The 18,375-nt window shown below is 42.7% G+C and overlaps 1 protein-coding gene across 1 annotated transcript in view; it reads left to right on the top strand.

The window, feature by feature from the left end:
* The window catches only part of VPS4B (vacuolar protein sorting 4 homolog B), an 86,283-nt gene extending 76,579 nt beyond the window's left edge, over positions 1-9,704 (top strand). The window contains exons 10-11 of the mRNA XM_068236782.1: positions 3,810-3,950; positions 8,393-9,704. Coding sequence (XP_068092883.1) covers positions 3,810-3,950; positions 8,393-8,494 — 243 coding nt within the window. The 3' untranslated portion in view covers positions 8,495-9,704. The remainder of the gene's footprint in view (positions 1-3,809; positions 3,951-8,392) is intronic.
* Positions 9,705-18,375: the final 8,671 nt, after the last annotated feature.

The raw sequence follows: 18,375 nt of genomic DNA, 5'->3' as shown, positions 1-18,375 counted from the left end.
ATTTAGATGACTTTTTTTTTGTTGTTGTTTTATTTTGTTTATTGGATAAAAAAATGCCCAATGTAGTTCCAGTGCTTACAGTTACAAAAGGCTCATCAAGTAAGTTTTGTTTACAAGGACACACATGGGTTCTAGAGAACTGAAACTGGCCACACTTACCGTATTTTTCGCACCATAAGACGCTCCGGACCATAAGACGCACCTAGGTTTAGAGGGCAAAAAACGGAGAAAAAAAAAAATACTAAACCTGGTGTGTCCATGGTGCAGGAAAGTCTTGTGGAGCATTCCCCCTAAGCTACCCAAGCTTTGCTGCCCAGCTAATGTAACCCCTGCTGCCCTCCAGCTACAATAACCCCCACTGCCTCCCAGCTATAATGACCCCTGCTCCCTGGGTTAGAAAAAAAATACACACCCCTGCTGCACCACCTCCCCAGGCTCCTGTATACCACACAACTGCAAGGAAAAGTCTTTCTGTGATGGTCCCTCTCACCTTCCTGTATCCCCTAGCAACTTTAGAAATAATTAAAAAAAAACTGCTCCCTGATATTTCCCCCACCCCCTCCTGTCTCTCTCAGCACCTGCTGACAAAAAACATTTTCAGAGGCATCCCATCCCCCCCACTAAGCCTTCTGAAAATGTTTCCCACATGACCGCTTCCAGCCCCCCCCCCCCCCCCCCCCCCCCACACCTCCTGTTTCCCGGCATATGTAGAAATATAAACAAACCTTTTCCCACATGGTTCGCTACCTCCCCCCCGGGCTATATCCCGGCAAGTGTACAATTAAAAACAAACATTTTCCCACGTGGCCGCTACCTCCCCCCGGCCTATATCCCCGCAAGTGTACAATTAAAAACAAACATTTTCCCACGTGGCCGCTACCTCCCCCCAAGTCCCACCCCGCGCTGCTAAGCCTCCTTTTTCCCGGCAAGTGTAGCATAAGCAAAGGGTTATTAAGCAGCGGCTCCTTCTCCTCTAAGGTACCTCTGTCCCTACGGACAATTGCAGAGTGAAGCGCTACAGCGGAAGCCATACCTGTTCCAGCCGGCGCGATCCACCTCCTATGGTCCTTCTCATGCCGAAAGCCTCGGGCGATCCTCCTCTTGCGGTCCTTCTCATCCCGACAGCCTCGCTGGCGCCCTCTCACTGCGTGACCCCTGGTCATGTCACGTGACCACTGCGTCAGGTCACGCAGTGAGAGGGCGCCAGCGAGGCTGTCGGGATGAGAAGGACCGCAAGAGGAGGATCGCCCGAGGCTTTCGGCATGAGAAGGACCATAGGAGGTGGATCGCGCCGGCTGGAACAGGTATGGCTTCCGCTGTAGCGCTTCACTCTGCAATTGTCCGTAGGGACAGAGGTACCTTAGAGGAGAAGGAGCCGCTGCTTAATAACCCTTTGCTTATGCTACACTTGCCGGGAAAAAGGAGGCTTAGCAGCGCGGGGTGGGACTTGGGGGGAGGTAGCGGCCACGTGGGAAAATGTTTGTTTTTAATTGTACACTTGCCAGGATATAGCCCGGGGGAGGGGGGGGGGAAGCGACCACGTGGGAAAAGGTTTGTTTTTAATTGTACACTTACCGGGATATAGGCGGGGCGGCGGGGGGGAGGTAGCGACCACGTGGGAAAATGTTTGTTTTTAATTGTACACTTGCCGGGACATAGGCGGTGGGAGGGGAAGGTAGCGGCTATGTGGGAAAAGGTTTGTTTATATTTCTACACTTGCCAGGAAACAGGAGGCTTGGCCGGGGGCTGCTGATGTGTGTGCAGGTCGGGCGGGACACTCCTGGCACTAGCAAAAATGTACTATTCGGACCATAAGACGCATGCACTTTTTCCCCCCACTTTTGGGGGAGAAAAAGTGCGTCTTATGGTCCGAAAAATACGGTAATCTTCACCTGTGCCCTATGTGTTTAGCTAATCTTTTAAATGAGCATGGGGATTAGTAATTGAATATTCAAATTTATTTGAAAAATTATGGCAGGTGCTTTAGAAACCGGAATTGATTCTGTGGGTCTTAGGGCCTGTTTCCACTACACGTGGATGCAGAAAAACTGACTCCAATGAATGTCTATGGCCCTGTTTCCACTAAACATGATTTTTCTGATGCAGATTTCTCATAGGCATTCATTGAAGTCAGTTTTCTGCATTCAGAATCAGTGTGTAGTGGAAATAGGCCTGTTTTGTACTTTATAACCTGTTCTTCACAGTTAGGCTGTGGATTTTCTGCTGCTCTTGAGTATGGTTTTTCCCTTAGAATTGATCAATAACATTGACTGACCTGATTCTGTAGAGAACAAACCTGAACTGAAAATTAAACTTATGGGAAAATGAATTGCATGTGTAGCAGTGTCAGTATTTACAACCTCTGTGCAGCAGTCTCCTATTTCCATCTTCAATTTAAGGGGTTCATTATGTTCTCTGAAGTATGAGTATGCATAGCAGCCATTTCAGAGTGATGTACAAACTGTTACCTCAAGAATTAAAATATTACTATCACAAAAATGTTAAATGTATACTACAGGGGTGTAAATAGACTTAATAGGGCCCCCTTGCAAACATGATGGCATGGGGCCCCCTTGGTCCCCGAACCCTATGTGGGTCACGTGATTGGGAGCTGGAGAAGGGCAGCAGGGAGTGTTCTGCTTTGAAGCAATGTCTGGAAGCAGGTAAGAATTACAGACACATCCGCTACTTGCTACTCTGCATGGCGGGAGGAGGTGGCAGGTATGGTTTTTGTGAGCAAACGGGAAGAGTTTTTTTGCTAATTGGCTGTACTTGCGGATGGGAGGAGGGATGGCAGGGGTCGCAGGAGTGATTGCTACGCCCATGTACATACATATAAATGTCAATTCCCCCCCCCCCCCCAGCATAAATATAAATATAAATATTACAGTCCCGTCCGTGCTAGGTCACAGGCGCTACCTCCGACTTCCGCATCGTTCCCCACCACTGTGAAGTATAAGCACACGGAGCTGCTTGCTTGGCAGTTGGAAAAAGCTGTTCTTTCTCACAATGCAATGAGTACCTCTGTGAACCACACACAGCAAACTGTCAGATCCTGCCCTGTGTCCTAACTGCCCTGGCTGCGCACATGCTCAGTACAAAAAAGCCAGGGGACACACAACCGTTCAGTTGATGACGCAGGGACACTTGCATTTTATTGTATAGGATGTATATAGGCAGGTTTTGGATCAGTCCTTTTCCTCATGTGGCCTTCTAGGTTATTTTATTTATTTATTTTTTGGCTTTTTATATTTTTTATTTAACCAGTTCATGACCATAGGCTTCCCCCAGTGACCAGGCTACAATTAAGTGCTCTGCAGCTTTACATTTTTTTTTTATATACTACCTGCTGTGTGTGGCAGCAACACAGGAAAAAAAAGCAGTTCATACTTAATTTTACTATGGGAGAAATGTACATTTTATATGGGCAGCATAATGGCTAGCATAATCTCTTTACAGCGCTGGGTCCCCGGTTTGAATCACAGCCGTGGTACTAACTGCACACACTTTGTATGTTCTCCCCATGTCTGCATGGGTTTCCTCCGAACTCTCTGGTTTCCCCCCACATCCAAATAAACCTATAGATAGGTTAATTGGCCTCCCCTCTAAAAATTGGAAGATGTCTACACTATATAAATGCTAAACAATAATATTATATTGTGCATATTAAATTTTACACATTTAACATGATCGTGGTCCTTTACACTCCTGATGTGAAATCTTGTTTGGTTAGGTCCCAGCAAAAATAAATTAACAGCTCTTTTGTTATTGGTGGTAGTACTGGAACTGAATTGCTTTGTTTTGTTTAGGTACGAGGAAAATCTCCTCTCAATCCAGATGAAATCCGCGATGATCTGTATACTCCATGCTCTCCTGGTGATCCGAACGCCATAGAAATGACATGGATGGAAGTACCTGGCGATAAGTTATTCGAACCAGTTGTGTGCATGGTTAGTCAGTTAACTTTTTTGTTTTTTGTATTTATTTGTTTTATAAGCCTATACTTTATAACAAAGGTTTTTTTTTTTTTTTTTTTATAGCAACTTTGTAACTTTTCCTTATACAACGTCTAATATAAATTATCTTTAGCCTAATGCTAATACCAGCATACCACGCTGGTTTTACTGTTTTGGCTGACAGCGGCGATTAAGGCAGCAGATGGTAATAGAGCAGCCACTCGGTGACGGGGCCCACCTGTACCTTTTTTGTAAGCCCATGAGATTCTTGCCAAACTTGCTGTAAAGGTGTTTTTTTTTTTTTTTTTTTGTTTTTTTTTAATACAATAAACGATCTGCACAATTGGAAGCGGTTTCCCCCTCTCCCTTCCTTCTTTCTGATTCACATGTGGATGTACATGGTGGTGATCTGAACTGGGAAAACAAGGAAATACAGAGGAAGTAAGCATCTTGCCAGAGAGGCAACGGGGGACATACACCTGGCGGCGTGATTTGGTCGGTCAGGCCAGGGATACTCACCGAGGTTAATCACGAGTAATCACAACTGATTTGGCTTGAAGGAGGAAATGCGCAATAGCGATGCTTGCAACGCGACTAATAAGACACTTGCAATCTCGATGCTCAGGATGGGCGGCGGCATTATGGGTAATTAACCCCGCCTCATCCAGCCCCGTACCTGCAGCAATTAACACTTATTTGAATCACGAGTAATCAGTCGTGATTAACCTCGGTGAGCAAGCCTGGGTCAGACCAGTGGAGCTTGTGAGTTATACCCTGAAGGGGGGCCTGCATTGTGTTGTGCATAGAAATATTGAAGAGTCCGAGAGCGCAAACCCTAAATATGCATTGTTAATTGCCAGCAAAACCCTGGACTATGTTTGCTGAACTTGGACTCCTTTCTTACAATTATATAGCAGGCAAGTTGGTGCATTGTTTTAACAGCACCATGCAAAATAAATGGGATACAGTTGGGGACATCAAACTTGGAGAAGGACTTAGGAGTACTCATCGACAACAAGTTAAATAATACAAAGTACTCAATGCCAAGCCGCTGCAGCTAAAGCTAACAAAATTTTGGGATGCATTAAAAGGGAAATAAAAACTCGAGATGCTAGCATAATATTGCCCCTGTTTAACTCTCTAGTAAGGCCACATCTGGAATATGGAATTCAGTTCTGGGCACCACATTACAAAAAAAGATATTGCAGTTTTAGAGCAGGTGCAGAGACGAGCAACAAAATTGATACGTGGGATGGAAGGTCTCGCTTACCAAGGAAGGTTAGATAAACTGGGTTTATTTAGTCTAGAGAAAAGACGCCTTAGAGGAGATCTAATTAACATGTATAACTACATCAGAGGGCAATATAATAGCTTGGCGGATGAGCTTTTTGTCCCTAGGCCTTCTCAAAGGACTAGAGGACATGATCTGCGCATGGAGGAAAAACGTTTTAGTCATTTATTTAGGAAAGGGTTCTTTACAGTAAGAGTGATTAATATGTGGAATGCATTGCCACAGGTAGTCGTTATGGCAAACTCTATACCTGCATTTAAAGGGGGCTTAGATGCTTTCCTTGCGTTGAAAGATATCTATGGCTACAATTACTAGGTAATGCCTAATGATGTTGATCCAGGGATTTTATCTGATTGCCATCTGGAGTCGGGAAGGAATTTTTCCCTTTTGGGGCTAATTGGACCATGCCTTGTAAGGGTTTTTTGCCTTCCTCTGGATCAACAGGGATATGTGAGGGAGCAGGCTGGAGTTGTACTTTGTACTGGTTGAACTCGATGGACGTATGTCTTTTTTTTTCAACCAACTATTAACTATGTAACGTGTATAAGACAAATCTTAAGTGGCGGCCATAAGATACAGTTTTTTACCTGTTTATTCACTTTGTATATGTGAGCGCTTTGTTTTATATTTTATACGTTTATAAAATGACCGTAAACAAATCCTCAAAAGTGACATATGGAAAGTGATTTTAAAACCTTTTAAATGACTACTGCAGATAAGTTAAAAAAATAAATGCAAAGCTGGTGGTAAATATGGCTAAATTTCAAGGGGTCATGCCATGTCTCCAATGGTGGGGCGATGCTGAGCAGTGAAAAGATTTTACTACCATACAAGGGTCATCAGGAAAGTACTGTACGCCCATTTGTTTTATCTGTTGCGTAAGGTATTCTTTCTATGTAATTTAACTTGCATCTGTAAGGTTAATCACTTCTCTCCTTGTGCTATTTGCCACGTCACTGCAAAATGCAGATAACAGATTCAGCAGCATTAACATAAAACCAACACCCCCACCCCATCTCCAATACCTCCAACTCCTAGCTAAGGAGTGTGATGCTACTATACAGTTGTGCTTATAAGTTTACACACCCTGGCAGAATTAATGATTTCTTAACCAAATTTTGAAGATTATGAATGGCACAAAAAAATTTCTTACACTCAAGGTTAGCGGTTGGCTGAAGCAATTTGTCGAACGACTGTGTTTACTCTTTTAAAATCAGAATTGTTAAAACAAGCTACCCAAATGACCCTGATAAAAGTTGACATACCCTGGTGATTTGACCTAATGACATAAGTGAAAAAAGTTTTTTTTGTTTAACCTTCATTCATATTCTATGAAAAATGGTTAAGAAATCATAAATTCTGCCAGGATATGTAAACTTAGGAGCACAGCTGTAGCAAGGCGATTGAAATTTTCGTAAAAAGATGGGATAAAGGTGATGATTATGGCATAATCAGAAGAGTTTCTGAAATAAAAAAAATGTTTATTAAATGAATCTGTCTTTACTTTCCGGATTACCCTTGTTTTTTATTCTGGCTGTGTATGAACCACTTTACATTATCGCTTGAAAGCAAATAAAGACCACAAAATTCCAAGGTATCAGAAAAGAAATAAGGAAGAGGATTGGTGTCCCCAAAATAATATATATATATATATATATATATATATATATATCTTTTTTTTTTTTGTACTGTAAAGTGAAGTATATGGAGGCAGCCATATGTATTTCCTTTTAAACAATACCAGTTGCCTGGCAGCCCTGCTGGTCTAGTGTCTGAATCGCACCAGAAACAAGCATGCGGCCAATCTTCTCAGATCTGACAATGTCAATCGCCTGATCTGCTGCATGCTTGTTCAGGGTCTATGGTTGAAAGTAATAGAGGCAGAGGATCAGCAGGCTAGCCAGGCAACTGGTATTGCTTAAAAGGAAATAAATATGGCAGCCTCCTTATCCATCTCACTACAGTTGTCCTTTAAGAGTTTTATGTTGAAGTTACAGAAGGTGTAATGCATTGACTATGTAGTCTCCTTACATACCTGGAGAGCTGAGGACTGATTCCAAAATGCCCAGGAAGCACCGGATGGGATAGAGAATTCTGACCATGAACCAAATGCTCCCTTTGAACCACATAAGACCCATGCACAGACCTTGAAGAACTACACACAGGACCTCTCAATTCTAAAACCTGGCAAATATGACTAAATAGCCCTCACAACAATCAGTTTATAAAAGGCAACCACCTATTCCATGGTAACTCACATGGGCCTATGTGCAATCAACACCTTTTCCTACGTTTTTTTTTTCCTCCTAGGTGATAATTTTTCTTGTTCTCTTAAAATAACTTTTCAGCATTTTGCAATTGTACCAAAAGTAGTAGAAAAAGTACTATCAAATTTATTAAGTGTATTTTCTTGCTTGCTGGGGTTTCAAAGGGCATTTTATTGTCAAGGTGTAAAAATATCAACTTATAGAAAACTAAGGAGAAAATGTAAATTGCATATTGGCCATGATGTAGTCAAGTGGAGCAGGAAAGGGAGCAAAAAATAGTTTTCCCTTTTTTAGCACAGATCTGACCCTGCTCACCACCTCCTCTGCAGGTAAGTGATTAACTGTTCCCAGTACTGCAACTACAGCAGTCTCATAAGAATGTTCTATCGCTGCAGTGGTGGCTGCAAAGGGTATGTAAGCTGCATAGGCGAGAGGCAGCTGTGTACTCTGCAGTAGGGATGGTCATTGAGATGCAACTAATTCGGAGTTGATTCTGGACTATGCACATTTTGTATGCAAATTAATGTATCTTGAAAATGGACTACCTCAGCAAAATTCAATTTTCAGGCTGCATACATTTGCATCCAAATTCTGCATAATCCAGCATCCACTATGGAATTATTTTCATCTTGCTGACCATACCTAATCGGCAGTGACAGCTTCTACCTTCAATACCACTATAGTGGTTCTTTAATAGCTTTGGATAGAAGAAATCCTGTCAATATTTCAGTGATTCATTGTTTTACATTTATTAAACTTCTTTAGTTAATATTTCATCGTAGAATAGTGGATCATTTAATTGGATTGCTATTAATACTTCAATAATTGTCACATAGTCACAGCCTGCATTCACTTGCATTTTCTCCATTCATGTTTAGGCTGACATGCTGAGGTCATTAGCTCATACCAAACCAACTGTAAATGACCAGGACCTTGAAAAAGTAAAGAAATTCACTGACGACTTTGGACAAGAGGGATAAATGGACATGAGAATGCGCACTTCACGTTCAGCAGCCTTTTTCTTCCTCCTATGTATCTTTGCAACAATATATTTGGCATACCAAATATTTGCCTATCAAACTGATTTTATAAGTCACACAGACATGTTAAATTATATGAAACCTTCACTCAGCTCACTAATGTGCCCATAATATTGTAAATGTCTATTTTAAATATTGGTTACATTGGTCAACAGTAGCACTACCATGAGGCAGCACGTTGGACCACTGCTCATTTTTAAAGTGTTCCTTGGACAGACTAGCTTCCTATTTTATTAGGATGTATAACCAGATAAAGACTGTTATGCTTCCACTTCTGAGTCATACAATTGGCATGTCTAAAATGCTGACTGTGTTTGAACAAGAACATTTAATTTGGAATCCGGAATAAATATGTGCAATCAGTTCTTTGGTCTAGTACTAAAGGAACACTAAATAAAATATTCAGTTTAAAGTTACCGCTGTATGATGTTTATCTGAAGCCATTTTACAACATGTTCTTTAATACTCTAAACCTATGTCTGCATTTTCAGCCAGGTATACAATAGAGATGTATATACCTAATGTGGTGGCTTGTTCTTTGTTTTTTGTTATGTTCTAGAAGAATGTAGTTCTTTAGATTATTATGCAATCTTTTCTGTACATATATCTATTTTTTTACATTTCCAGGCGCATATATTTGTCACTTCCCATGCCAAAATATTACAGCAGGACATAGAAGGAAGTATTCACTTAACCTCCCAATGTTACAGCTCTGACTATGTGTTCTAATGTCAATGGAAAATAGTGATCCTTATTTCACAGATGCCTTGATTGAATACAACTGCAGAAATGTATACTGTATAGGTATGAACTGTACAAAGTGTAATATGAATGTACTTTATGACACCTCTAAAGACAGGTATGACCCGATTAGTGCCTTGTAAGCCGTTTATAGTTGATGATTATTTTTGTTCAGAAGGCAATACATTCCATGGGCTCACTTCTTTTAGCAGCATGTATTCTGTACCAATAATTTCATCAAGACTTTGAGACTCCAATAATGGAAGTTTTCCATTTCTCCAGTGATTCCTTTAACTTTTTTTTTTTCATGTGTTTTTTTTTTTTTTTTGTGGGCTTTTGTAATGTTTACGTATGACATGATAGAACTGTTAAAACATATGTTCACTTAAATAAACTTCTATTCAGTAAATGTGGTGAAATATTTTGTTATGCTGTAAACTAAGAGTAGAGATATGTACACTCAGCATCATTGGCTCCTGACAGATTTCACAGGAGATGGGTCATTTCTGTGGCTTCAAAGGCAACATCACACCTCCTCCAATGCTCTAAATACACAGTAAAGGAGGTAGAAAGAGGACCACCTGAGCATATCTGTATTCAGGAGTGGAAGTCGAGGAAGCGAGCCAGCATGGCTTTGAGATCATCCCATGTCACCAGAGGTAGCAGTAGTCATAGATGATCCCTATGTGAGAATCACCATTGCTGACACAGGTATCTAGAGGCATTGGTAGCCCTAACAGGTGAAACCCCATTGCATGCCTAACAGCTGTCTGGGGGCAATGGCAGCACCCATATCAGTAACAAGTGACAACTCTGCACTCCTGATACAGCTGGCCAGAAGATACAGACAGCCCCAACAGTGATCACAGGGGATCCTCTCCCCACTACTACTGCAGTAACAGACAGTCACTATTGTTGCTGATACAGGTGGTCAGGGAGGATTAAAGGACAACTATCAAAGCTTCTGTTTTATTCAACACAGTAGTAATGCAAAGTGGCAGCATAGGCAGACTGTACCGTCTATACAGGTCACATAGAAAATGTGACTGTGTTGAAGAGCAGGCAAATCCATGTGACCCAGGGATCCTTATAAAGAGACATTTTTGTGGTTAAGAAAAGAAGAATGTGCTCTCCCCTTCCCTGTTGTGTGAAAGCTCAGCCAGTGTGTGAGCAGCAGGAGTTTGTGAGAGGAGAGACTACCTCGCTCCCTATGCCTACACAGTCTGTGAAAGCACGTGCATACTTCTGGGACCTCAGTTGGCCATCTGCCATTGCCTAGCAATGGCAGACAGGCCTGAACAATAAATTGAATCTAAACCGAAATCACGGTAGCCAAGATCACAATTTCAGAATCGTCAAAGTGGCGATTTCCACAATTATGTCATTCCTGCATGAGGGAAGTTTGAAGAAGCTTTGGAACTTCCCCCAAGTCCCAGTGAGTGCGGCCACCAGCATCGGCAGTGTTAGACTTGTTCCAAACAAGTTCAACGCTGTCTGTCCTCCGGCTGTCGCCGTCTGCTTACTCTTGTGCACGGCATACTTACTGGTTCCTGTACGTCACATGACATACAGGAACTAAGCTGTGCATTAGAGCCTTCAGGAGGCGAGGTGGATAGATGGGCATTGCTGGACTAATGCTGAAAGGTATGTCCAGCACTGCCGCAGCTTTGTGGGCAGAGGGTGCATAGAGAGACCCAGAGGGGGCACACAGAGATACAAAGAGAGACTGGGATGGAGAGGCACAGAGGGGGAACAAACAGTCATAGAGAGGGAACAAAGTTTGATTTGAAGGAAATCGGGAATCGAACCGAAATCGCAATTTTGGACAGAAATTGCTCAAATTAAAGTGTGCGGGCGACTGGCAGATAAAGCTTTGTTGTACAAAGCATGATAGTCATCATGTTGGACAATGCAGTACAGTGTACATCCTGCGACATGTATGCATGCCTTGATCAGCGGATTGAGGATGTTTACTGTTGCCCTGGGTGTGTGCGTGTTGCTCAGTTAAAGTGGATCCGAGGTGAACTTTTACACATTGCATAATTGTGTTCCTTTCCTATTGTTTATAGGGCAATCCCCAAGCCAAATACTTTTTTTTGTTTTCGTTTTAATACTCTAATTCCCTATAAACTAAAAAAGCCACACCCACAGGGTTTCAGAGAGCCTTGGCAGTAGCAAGGGCTCATGGGAGCTCAGTCTGGGCAGGAGGAGGGGGAGGTGTTACTAGCCATTGATTTCAGAGGCAGAGGGGAGGAGGGAGGAGGAGAGGGGATTAGGCTGATGGCTCAAGATACAGATAAGCCTGCCTCTGTATGTTTACAAACAACATGGCTGCTGTCATTGTATCACAGGACTAAATATTCATATTCTATTAAAACTGTTTGCAGCTAGATTTGCTGTGTAAACCATCTAAACTTTAGATAAGATATATAGACAAGTTACTTGTTATAGTTTGTTTTTCATCTCGGATCCGCTTTAAAGGCGGAAGTCGCAGAGCTAAATAAGCATCTCGCAACACTGAGACGCATACACAACATGGAGATGAGCTTGGATCTCATGATCCAGATACTGGATGGAACCGGTGAAGATGAGGTGGGTGGAGTAAAGCCGGAGCAAGAAGCAAAGGTAGCCGCTAGTTGGGTCACAGAAGGGGTAGGGGAAAAAGTGGCAGGGAGGCTAGTCCCGTGTTGTCCCTCACTAAGTATGCATGTTTGCGTAATATTGGGGAGGATGATTCTGGAGTAGCAATGCTGCAGCAGGATGTGCTCCTTAGCAACCAAGGGGCAGTCTGCTGTAACGAGAAACCTATATGACAGCACTGGAAAGAAAAATCCCCCAATAAATACCGCACCACAATATAATATCAAAAATATCAAAGAGCTTTATTGGAAATTACAAAATTGCAAGGAAATAAAATTAATATAAAAACAACGCAGTGCCAGGATCCATGATGATGCATAGGGTATCTATATATAAATATGAATATAAAAATAATAATTGCAATAACTCCACCCCTCCTCACCTGAAGAATATGGTGTAAAGTACACTAAGAAAGTGAGAACAAAGTGACGAGTGCTAAATGAGAAGGCTGAGGAGATATGTACATATATAAACGCACACAAATTGTATGCACATACACATACCCCCAAAGAGTAAAGTGCTCTTAATATATGTGAACAACCAGGAACTGCTCGCCTTCGCGATTCGCCGCTCAGAGGCTTGCCCGGTTGAAGCCGCCTCTGAGCGGCGAATCGCGAAGGCGAGCAGTTTGCAGGTCCACATCTCCACTCTTCTTCGCAGGTAGTTGGTGAGTCTCTCCTTCGTTTATTTCACGGTGGGTGATGGTTCCTCATTTCGGGGGTCTTTACTCCAAACCCTCATTGTTTGCCATACTTCTGGCCTGATTTGTCTTTCTGGTTGTTCACATATATTAAGAGCACTTTACTCTTTGGGGGTATGTGTATGTGCATACAATTTGTGTGCGTTTATATATGTACATATCTCCTCAGCCTTCTCATTTAGCACTCGTCACTTTGTTCTCACCTTCTTAGTGTACTTTACACCATATTCTTCAGGTGAGGAGGGGTGGAGTTATTGCAATTATTATTTTTATATTCATATTTATATATAGATACCCTATGCATCATCATGGATCCTGGCACTGCGTTGTTTTTATATTAATTTTATTTCCTTGCAACTTTGTGATTTCTAATAAAGCTCTTTGATATTTTTGATATTATATTGTGGTGCGGTATTTATTGGGGGATTTTTCTTTCCAGTGCTGTCATATAGGTTTACTTATACATCCCCTTTCTGCACACTATGTGGTCATTTTGTGATTATTCAAATTGAGCTAATATTACTCGTAACTGGTGCTACCCGCTCCTTTGTTTTATTTATGCTGTAACGAGAAAGGGAATAGGAATGCAGCTAAGGCTTGACAGGTACTGGTGGTAGAAGATTCAATTATTAGGCGCACAGATAGGGTAATCTGTCGAAGAAACCGTGAATGCCGTACAGTCTGTTGCCTCCCAGGTGCTCGGGTTCGGCATGAAGCGGAAAGAATTGACAGATTATTGGGTGGGGCTGGGGATGACCCAGCTGTCATGGTACACATTGGCACCAATGACAAAGTTAGTGGGAGATGGAAGGTCCTCAATAATGATTTTCAGGTACTTGGAGATAAACTTAAAGCAAGGACCTCCAAGGTGGTGTTCTCTGAAATACTGCCAGTGCCACGTGCTACATCTGAGAGACAGAGGGAACTTAGGGAGTTAAATAAGTGGCTGAGAAATTGGTGTAGGACGGAAGGGTTTGGGTTCCTGGAGAACTGGGCAGACTTTGCAGTCGGCTACAGGTTCTACAGCAGGGATGGGCTGCACCTTAATGGGGAGGGTGCAGCTGCATTGGGGGAGAAGATGGCTAAACGGTTGGAGGAGATTTTAAACTAGGATCTGGGGGGAGGCGGGAGGATAAAGTCTCAATATGTAGACAAGATAAGGTAAAAAGATAGTGGGAGCCTAACATTATAAGGGGTAAAGAGGGGGGTGGGGACAGTGTAAAGATTAAGGAGGTTGGTAAAACTTCAAGTAGCCCATTTCATGTAAACAAAATTGGTAAATGTGGTGGTAAAAATATAAAGTGCATGGTAACCAATGCTCGGAGCCTTGCAAATAAAATAGACGAACTAGAGTTCATTCTGAATGACACAGGCTATGACATTGTGGGAATAACCGAAACATGGATGGATGAAAGCCATGACTGGATAGCTAATTTAAAAGGATACAATGTGTTTAGGAGGGATAGAACAGGGAAAAAAGGTGGAGGGGTTTGTCTCTTTGTTAAGAATTCTTTTACAGCTGTCCTCAACGATGAGATGGAGGAAGATTGCGAAGATGTGGAGTCCGTTTAGGTAAATATTCATGGTGGAAATAAAAGTTGCCAATTGCTTATTGGGGTATGCTACAGACCACCTCATATTAATGAAGCTGCAGAACTGCGATTACTACAGCAAATTGAAAAAGCTGCAAGTAAAAATGAGATCATAGTTTTCCAAACATTGACTGGAGTATTGAGGCTACCCATTCTGGTAAAAGCAGCAGATTTCTGACAGCACTACAGGACAATTACTTGACTCAAATGGTAATGGAACCAACTAGGGGGAATGCGTTGCTGGATCTGATCATTTCTAATAGACCAGATAATGTATCTAATGTGCAGGTTCAAGAACATTTGGGAAATAGTGATCACAACATGATAACGTTTGATCTGGTGACTGATAGGCCACGGGGCAGCGGGACCACTAAAACTATGAATTTTAGAAAAGCAAGGTTCAATCAAATTAGGCAGGCTCTAAGTTTGGTGAACTGGGATAATGTACTACAAGGGGAGGACACTGAAGGGAAATGGCAAGCTTTTAAACTTCTTCTCAATCAATATTGTAGTATGTATATCCCATATGGAAACAAAATGTCTAGGAATAAAAAAAGGCCTCTATGGAAGAATACAAAGGTTAGGGATAAAATGAAGAGGAAAAATAATGCCTATAAGGTCCTAAAACAGGAGGGGACCGAGGCTGTACTAAGCAATTATAAGGCGTGCAATAAAAATTGTAAAAAAGAAATTAGGCTGGCAAAGATCAAAGCTGAAAATCAAATCGCTAGGGATATCAAATCTTACCCAAAAAAGGGAATTAAAGTGACCCTAAAGTCCAGGAAGAAAAAATGAGTTTAACTCACCTGGGGCTTCCCTAAGCCCCCTGAAGCTGATCGGTGCCCATGCTGACTTCATCAGATGTTCCTGGACCGGCCGGCGGCGACTTGCGGTTTCACCGTCACCAGCCAACAGGCTGGGAACGCGAGTGATTCTTCGCGTTCCCAGCCAGAATAGCGCCCCCTATGCTTCAATAGCAGCATAGGGGGCGATATTCTGGCTGGGAACACGAATCACTCGCGTTCCCAGCCTGTCGGCCGGTGACGGCGAAACCGGAAGTCGCCGCCAGCCAGTCCAGGGACATCTGATGGAGTCAGCGTGGGCACCGATCAGCTTCAGGGGGCTGAGGGAAGCCCCAGGTGAGTTAAACTCATTTTTTCTTCCTGACTTTAGGTTCACTTTAAGTTCAGTTATAGATAAACCCCTTTATCTTATCTTTTGTGACTCTCAACTGGCAGAGTCCCAGTGGATTGGTGTACAGCCCACGTTTTCCCATTATTTAAGAAGGGCAAAAAATCAGATCCAGGAAATTATAGACCTGTAAGCTTAACATCAGTTGTATGCAAACTATTTGAGGGGTTACTAAGAGATACTATACATGACTTCATAGTAGAAAATAATCTTATTTCTCAGCATCAACATGGGTTTACTAAAGACAGGTCCTGTTTGACTAACATGCTCAGCTTTTATGAGGTAGTGAATGCTAATATGGATATTGGGAATGCTGTAGATGTGATATACTTGGACTTTGCAAAGGCCCTTTGACACTGTTCCCCACAAAAGTCTGGTGTAAAACATGAGGATGCAAGGACTGGGGAAGAGTCTGTGTGCATGGATAGGGAACTGGCTAATGGACAGAAAACAAAGAGTTGTGGTCAATGGATCGTACTCAAAATGGGAGACTGTTAGCAGTGGGGTCCCACAGTGGTCTGTACTGGGTCCAGTGCTCTTCAATTTATTTATGAATGACTAGTAGATGCAGTAGTGAGCAATGTTGCTATTTTTGCAGAGGATACAAAATTGTGCAGAATCATCAACTCTCAGGAAGATAGTGTCATATTGCAACAGGATCTGGATAGGATGGCTATATGGGCACATAAATTGCAGATGAAATTCAACGTTGAAAAATGTAAAGTCATGCATTTTGGTTGTACCAATGGTCTAGCACCATACAAAATAAATGTGATACAGTTGGGGACATCAAACTTGGAGAAGGACTTAGGAGTACTCATCGACAACAAGTTAAATAATCGTACTCAATGCCAAGCCGCTGCAGCTAAAGCTAACAAAATTTTGGGATGCATTAAAAGGGAAATAAAAACTTGAGATGCTTGCATAATATTGCCCCTGTTTAACTCTCTAGTAAGGCCACATCTGGAATATGGAATTCAGTTCTGGGCACCACATTACAAAAAAGATATTGCAGTTTTAGAGCAGGTGTAGAGACGAGCAACAAAATTGATACGTGGGATGGAAGGTCTCGCTTACCAAGAAAGGTTAGATAAACTGGGTTTATTTAGTCTAGAGAAAAGACGCCTTAGAGGAGATCTAATTAACATGTATAACTACATCAGAGGGCAATATAATAGCTTGGCGGATGAGCTTTTTGTCCCTAGGCCCTCTCAAAGTACTAGAGGACATGATCTGCGCATGGAGGAAAAACATTTTAGCCATTTATTTAGGAAAGGGTTCTTTACAGTAAGAGTGATTAACCTTCCTGGCCGTAGGAGCGCAGGAGGTTTTCTCAGGCCCTGCTGGGACGATCTGCGTAATTTTTTTTTTTTGCTGAACGCAGCTAGCACTTTGCTAGCTGCGTCAGCACACCGATCGCTGCCGCCCCGCGCCGATTCGCCGCTATCCGCGCCGCCGCAGAGCCCCCCCAGACCCCTGCGTTGCCTGGCCTATCAGCGGCAGGCAGCGCTAAGGGGTGGATCTTTGAACGGGATTTCCTGATCGCCGGAGGGGCTGGGGGGATGCTGCTGAGCAGCGGCTATCATGTAGCGAGCCCAAGCCTCGCTACATGATTTAAAAAAAAAAAGCAAAAGAACCGCAGCACTGCCCCCTGGCGGTTTTTAATATACCGCCAGGAGGGTTAAGATGCATTGCCACAGGAAGTTGTTATGGCAAACTCTATACCTGCATTTAAAGGGGGCTTAGATGCTTTCCTTGCGTTGAAAGACATCTATGGCTACAATTACTAGGTAATGCCTAATGATGTTGATCCAGGGATTTTATCTGATTGCCATCTGGAGTCGGGAAGGAATTTTTCCCTTTTGGGGCTAATTGGACCATGCCTTGTAAGGGTTTTTTCGCCTTCCTCTGGATCAACAGGGATATGTGAGGGAGCAGGCTGGAGTTGTACTTTGTACTGGTTGAACTCGATGGACGTATGTCTTTTTTCAACCATTGTAACTATGTAACTATGTATCCTCCCCACAGCAGCCAGCAGTGAAGTTTTCCATAAGGAATCATATTACCTCAGTAGGCTGCTGTGTGTGAGATGCAGGACACTTTCAGCCAATGGCTTTTCACATATCAGGGCGGGAGAAGCACATTCTTCTAACTGCAGAAATGTCTCTATATAACAGCCACCCCTCTGTCACATGGATTCACCTGTTTCTATGTGACCTGTTTAGATGGTAAGTGGTGGGGGGGGGGGGGGGGGGGCTATTCTTACCTATGCTGCTGCTTTGAATTACAACTCTTTTGGATAAAACAAGCTTTGACAGTAAGAACCACCCCCTGCAAGTGGCCTGGTTGAACTATGAGGGAGGATATAAAAAGAACATGTGGAATAGATGGACAATTGGAGTCTGTGATTTTATAAAATTAGGAGAGTGGGTGGTCAGGGTGGCACCACTGAGTGTAAAAAAAAAAAAAAAGCTAAGATAACATTGAATACAAAATGCATGCTAACCAGTGCAAGAAGCTTTACAAATAGAATTACTGAGTTGCTAATAAGAGACTATTATATTGTGCATACAATAGACACATGGATAAATGCTAACCATGACTGGATGGTAAATTTAGAGGGGCACAAGTTGTTTAAAACAGACAGATCAGAGGTCAATCCTCTGGCGGAGACCCATTATTTCGGGGTGTGGATCCATGACAGAGAGCGCCTTTCCTGCTTCCTGGATCACCTGCTGCGCCCTCTCCTCAATGGAGTGCCATCATATTTGATGGACAATCTGAATGTACTGAAGATAGTCGAGGGCATCGAATGGAGGCCAGGGTATAGTCTCATCACAATCTGTGGATAGTCCGTACAGCAGAATACCACACACAGCAGTTGTCCAGTCAGTTTGAAGGTATCTGGACAGGACCAACAAGGATGAGGAGTACAAGGAATACATATGCTGGCTTCT

The sequence above is a fragment of the Hyperolius riggenbachi genome, chromosome 5 (genome assembly GCF_040937935.1).
Source record: "Hyperolius riggenbachi isolate aHypRig1 chromosome 5, aHypRig1.pri, whole genome shotgun sequence".
In the NCBI taxonomy this organism is placed as follows: Eukaryota; Metazoa; Chordata; class Amphibia; order Anura; family Hyperoliidae; genus Hyperolius; species Hyperolius riggenbachi.
The sequence above is the reverse complement of the archived record's forward strand: the minus strand, read 5'-3'. Positions and strand labels throughout refer to the sequence as shown.